At 71.4% G+C, this 5,068-nt stretch overlaps 1 protein-coding gene across 1 annotated transcript; it reads right to left on the bottom strand.

Annotated features, from left to right (window-relative positions):
• Positions 1-304: 304 nt before the first annotated feature.
• On the bottom strand, positions 305-4,789 carry SPHK1 (sphingosine kinase 1). Its single transcript, XM_029057097.2, has 5 exons — positions 4,188-4,789; positions 2,286-2,435; positions 2,068-2,162; positions 1,861-1,976; positions 305-1,584 (listed from the first exon to the last, which is right to left on the bottom strand). Exons 1-5 carry the CDS (start codon positions 4,591-4,593, stop codon positions 783-785), a joined length of 1,569 nt encoding a protein of 522 aa, XP_028912930.1. The 5' UTR covers positions 4,594-4,789; the 3' UTR covers positions 305-782.
• Positions 4,790-5,068: the final 279 nt, after the last annotated feature.

Here is a 5,068-nt window from a genome sequence, read left to right as displayed (position 1 = left end):
CCCCGATTCTGCTGCCTTCTTTGACAGCACCTACCCCGGCGCCCAACCAGCCTTTCTTCCGGGGGCTTGGCGGGGTGGGGGTCGGGGGGGTCCCCAGGCAGGACCCGATTTCACCCGTCTCGGGCCGGGCCCTGCGGGGGGCCGAAGCCGGCACGGTCGGTGTCTGGTCCCTACCTCTCCTCTCCATTGCGCGCTTCAGGGCTTTCGTGCAAACGGATTGGGGAGGACCCCCGGAGGGCTGGTGACTAGAGGCGCAACAGCTATGTGTACCCGATTGTGGATTTGGGCTTTGACGGAACCCTAATTTGTCCCCTTCCAGCGATCTTTAATGGGGAAGTCCTTCCCGGTATCTAACTGCAGTTGCTCCTGCTTCCGTGGTCCATTGCCAGGTCTTTGGCTCTGGAAGGCTGCTGCCTGGAGGCAGATGGGCAGATGGCTGCCGAGGGCAGGCCGGGGAGGCGATCCGAGGGGAGAGGCCCAGGTGCCCATCCCCGGGGGGGATCGGGGCTGCCGGTCGGACGGGCCTGCCCGCCTGACTCTGGTCCAAAGTCTCGAGGGGGGGAGGGGGGTGCTCCTGCCTGGGGCCTCAAGCCCCATGCAGGGGGAGGTGGTCTGGCGAGGCGAGGCCATCGAAGATGGCTGGGCTGGGAGGGGTTGGGCCCGGCCTAGCCCCCGTCCTGTTCTGGGAGCTCTGGACGGGGCCCGGCTCCTGCCCGGGGCCCGGAGGTCCCGCCGGAGGCCGCCTCGGATCCCGGGCAGCGGCCCCTCCCTCCCACCCCGGCTCAGGAAGCCGGGGTCGCCGCCCCACCGCCCAAGCTTGGCTCAGGGATGCCGCCCACGATCCGGCAGAGGCCCGGGTGCACCTGGCCCTGCACCGCCTCGGTGGGCATCACCTCCCCGTCCACCGTGAGCATGCCCCGGCCGGCCCGCGGCTCCAGGCGGAAGGCGGACACGGGCACGTGCACCAGGTGTGTGCAGCCTTGGTCCAGGTGCGCGCCCCGCTCCATGGCCAGGAAAAGGCGCAGCAGGGACACGCGCGAGATGCCGGCACGCACGTAGAAGAGGTGGATGATCCCGTCGGCGCCGCGCGCCATGGGGGCCGTGCGCATCTCTGTGCCCAGGTGCGACTGCAGCAGCGCCAGGACCAGCACAAAGTCCTCCTCGGGCACCACGGTCCAGTGTGCTGGCACCGGCTGCTCCAGGGGCACCAGCAGGGAGTCCTTGGGACCGGAGGCCGGCGGGGACGGGTCATCGGATCCGGACACCGGCGGGGACGGATCGCTGGAGGCGGGAGCCGGCGGGGTCGGGCCCTCCCTGGGCAGGTAGGCCAAGCGGCCCTTGTAGGTGCGCAGAGCGGCCAGGCGCAGCAGCGTGCCCAGGGTGAAGCGGGTCTCGCCCAGCCGCCGGTACTTCTCGCTCTCCACGTCCACGTCGGCGATGAAGCCCCACGCGAGGCTGAGCAGCGAGAAGAGGCGGCGTCCGGAGGCCGTCTGCAACGACAGCAGGTCCATGGGCGCCAGCAGGCCCCGGCACAGCAGGTGCGTGCAGTTGGTCAGCAGCTCCTCGTTGGTCACCTGCTCATTCCTGGGGGGCGGAGAAGAGGTCGCGGAAGTGCCGCCGACGCCTTCCCTCCGACCCTCCGCGTCAGACGGAAGCGGGGCCTCACACCTCCCCTCCCCCCGGGAGCCGCGAGGAGCCCGAGCAGATGGAGAGGGACCGGGCGGCCAGCTGAGGCCAAGAGCGGCGAGAAGCCCCCAGGCCAAACGTGGGCCGCCGCCCCTCGCCCCCGACGGGCCGGGATAGAGTCTCGGGGATGGGAGGGGGGAAACCGAGGCCGGGGGCCGAGCCCTCGCCGCTCACCCCGCGTAGTGGTTCACGGACGCCGCCAGGGCATTGCCGGAGCCTCCGGGGAGCGTGCACAGCGGCTTCCGGATGGCCGTTTCCCAGTCCGGCCTCTCCATCAGCCCGTTCACCACCTGCAAGGCCGCAGCGTGTCCCGCCCGTGAACCCCGGGGACGGCATCCCCCTTCCCCTCCCCGCGGCCCCCCACCCCCGGCCAGGCCTCACCTCGTGCATCAGTCCGTCCCCGGACATGACCACCAGCGCGTCCCAGCGGGCCAGCTCCACCTCCCGCACCAGCTCTCGCGCGTGGTTCGGTCGCTCTGTGCGGGGACCCGACGGGAGTGGGGAAGGGGGGGTGCAGGACGGTCGGGTCACGCTCCCCCACCCACCCCGCCCGACCCCGGCCCGGCCTCCCGCTTCGGCTGGCCCGGCCCCGGACTCACCGGTCAGCAGCAGCGTGAAGGCGACGTCGGCCTCGGCCAGCATGGGCTGGACGCGTTGCTCGAAGAGCTTGAGTGCCCGGCCGGTGCCCCCGCGGGGGTTCAGCAGGACCAGCACCCGGCTCGGCCGCGGTAGGAAGATCCCCGACGGGCCTGGCGCGGGGACGGAGGCCAGAGGGACCGTTCGCTCCCGCGCGACCCCCGTAGTAGCCCCCCACCCCTACCGACTGCTGCGCCCTCACCCACGCGTCACGGCCCGCAAACTCCCCCGGCTTGACCGGTCCGGCCCCACGCGGGAGCCCGTAAGCTCGCTGTGGTCGGGGAACGTGTCTGCCAACTCCCGCCCGAGCGGACCCTCTGGAGGGCTAAGCGCAGCGCTCGGCACACGGTCGGCGCTGGATGAAGACCACCGATCGACAGGCCGGGCAGGGAGGGGGCCGCCGGGGGCCCCCCGCCCGCAAACCTCACGCACCTGGCTCCATCGCCCCGGGCCGGGCCTTATCGGCCGGCTCCAGGCCCCGAGGGGCCCCGGACCACGCCCGGGGGAGCGGGGCCCGGCCTGGGGGGGGGCTAGAGGAGGGGCCCCGGAGAAGGGACAGTCGGTCCCAGCCGCTCCCGGGGCGGAAGGGACACTCGGGTCCTTGATCCCGGGGCCCCCCCGCCCCCGCAGCCCGGACGCCGTCGGGGGGGCGGACAGAGGCGGGTCGGGCCCTGCAAGAGGGGCCTCTCCGCCGGGGGTGGGGGTTTCCTCGCCCTCCTCCGTGCGGCCGGTGAGTCAGGGCCGTCGATCCGCAGGACCTTCGACTGGGCCCCGGCGGGAGGGGGGCGGGGGGCGGCCGGGAGCCCGAGGGGAAAAGGGGGGGCCTCGATTGCGCAAAAATCCCGGAATGGCGGCGGGCCTTGCGCAGGCACGGGGCGGGGGAGCTTGGCCGCCAGCCCGGACTCCGCCAGGGCAGGGGTAGGGGAGAAGGCACGTGTCCGGCGGGACCCCTCTAGACATCCATCCGTCCATCCGTCCATCCATGCATCATCATAAAAATACTAATGAATAATGATGGTATTTGTTAAGCGCTTACTGTGTGCCGAGCACTCTTCTAAGCGCTGGGGTAGATACAGGGTCACCAGATTGTCCCACGTGGGGCTCACATTATTTTAATCCCCATTTTTCCAGATGAGGTCACTGAGGCCCAGAGAAGCGAAGCGACTTGCCCGGGGTCACGGGGCAGACGAGTGGCGGAGTCGGGATTAGAACCCAGCTCCTCCGAGTCCCCAGCCCGGGCTCTTTCCCCTGAGCGACGCTGCTCCTCCAACTGTGTACATGCATACATGCGTGCACACGTACACCAAAATACACTTTTCTCTCCCCCCGTCCGGCCACCGGGGAGGGGGAGGGGACTCCGGGGTCCCCGCCCCTCCTTCCTCGCGGGGCAGCCGGTCCCGCGCCCACCGCTCGGTGGCAAGAGGCCCGGTCTTGGGAGTCGGAGGTCATGGGTTCGAATCCCTTGTCAGCCGTATGACTGTGAGCGAGTCACTTCCCCTTCTCTCTGCCTCAGTTTCTCATCTGTAAAATGGGGCTTTAGACTGGGAGCCTCACGGGGGACCACCTGGAGACCCTGTCTCTCCCCCGGCGCTCAGAACAGTGCTCCGCACATAGTAAGCGCTTCACAGATACCAACATAATTCTTCTTCTCCCCCGATCGGACTGCAAGTCCGTCAGAGGGCGGGGATGGTCCCCGTTGCCGAATTGCCCAAGCGCTCAGTCCAGCGCTCCGCACGGAGTAAGCGCTCAATAAATACCAGTGAACGGAGGAATGAATGAGCCGGGCCGGTCCCGCCTCGGCGTCCCGGGCCCCGCCCCCGCCCCCGCCCGGGCGGCCGGTCCTTCGGCCTCCCCCCCGCGCTCACCGTGGTCCCGGGGGTGCGGCGGCCCCCGAGGGTCCAGCTGCCGGATGCGGCGCGCCCACAGCTCCGCCACCCGCAGGTTCTCGGCCGGGTCGGGGGACACGAGGACGCGGAAGACGGGGGCCTCCCTCCTCCGGGCGGCCGGGCCGCCCCCCGCCCTCCGCCGGGTCGGGTAGCAGACGAGGGACAGGTAGCCCGCGGGGTCCCCCGCGTCCCGGCCGCGGGACGAGCAGCAGCTGATGCAGTCGGACAGGAGGAGCGGGGCCGGGGCCGGGAGCGGGGGGTCGAGGCCGCCCAAGCGCTCCATGTGCAGCTCTCCTTCGCGCGTCAGGGTGAGCGCGTAGCTGGAGCCCGGGGGCGGGCCCAGGCTGAATTCCCCGCGCAGCTCCACTCGGGACCGGCCGGCCATGGCGGCGGGGGCATGGGCACCGGGGAGGCGGCACCGGCCCCGGCGGCGGGGCTCAGGGGCGCCGGGCTCTCTGGCCACCGGCTCGGCGGGGACCTCCCGGCCGCATCACAATGCCGTGACCTCACCGCGTGCTTCATTCACAAAAAACACCCACCCAAGCCCGTCGGTTCCACGCCGGTGGCCACGACCCTTCCGGCCCGGGGAGCTCCTCCCTCCTCTCTCCGCCTCCTCCTCCTCCTCCTCCGGCCGGCCCGGTTCCCTCGCCTCCCCGGTCCCGCCCCTGCCCTCCTCGGGATCTAATTTTAGCCTTCCCGAGGCGGCGGCGTTGCTGGTGAGTCAGGGCGGGAAGCCGTCGAGGGACCGGACCGGACCGGGCGGGACCGGGAGCCGGGGCAGGTGCTCACAACCGGCCGACCCCGACGGGCCCGGCCCGGGAGGGCGGGAAGGATGCGCCGGGGCCCCAAGTCCTTGGCCG

The sequence above is a fragment of the Ornithorhynchus anatinus genome, unplaced genomic scaffold (assembly GCF_004115215.2).
Source record: "Ornithorhynchus anatinus isolate Pmale09 unplaced genomic scaffold, mOrnAna1.pri.v4 scaffold_264_arrow_ctg1, whole genome shotgun sequence".
NCBI lineage: Eukaryota > Metazoa > Chordata > Mammalia > Monotremata > Ornithorhynchidae > Ornithorhynchus > Ornithorhynchus anatinus.
This window is presented reverse-complemented; position numbering and strand designations above follow the sequence as displayed.

What these genes read in the sequence shown, in the direction of transcription:
- SPHK1 (XM_029057097.2), bottom strand. Translation starts at nt 4,593, where the DNA reads ATGGCCGGCCGGTCCCGAGTGGAGCTGCGCGGGGAATTCAGCCTGGGC. An exon ending in CTTCACGCTGCTGCTGACCG is followed by an intron (nt 2,163 to 2,285) that starts GTGAGTCCGGGG and finishes GTCCCCGCACAG; the next exon opens with AGCGACCGAACCACGCGCGA. An exon ending in TCCGTGAACCACTACGCGGG is followed by an intron (nt 1,585 to 1,860) that starts GTGAGCGGCGAG and finishes TCCGCCCCCCAG; the next exon opens with GAATGAGCAGGTGACCAACG.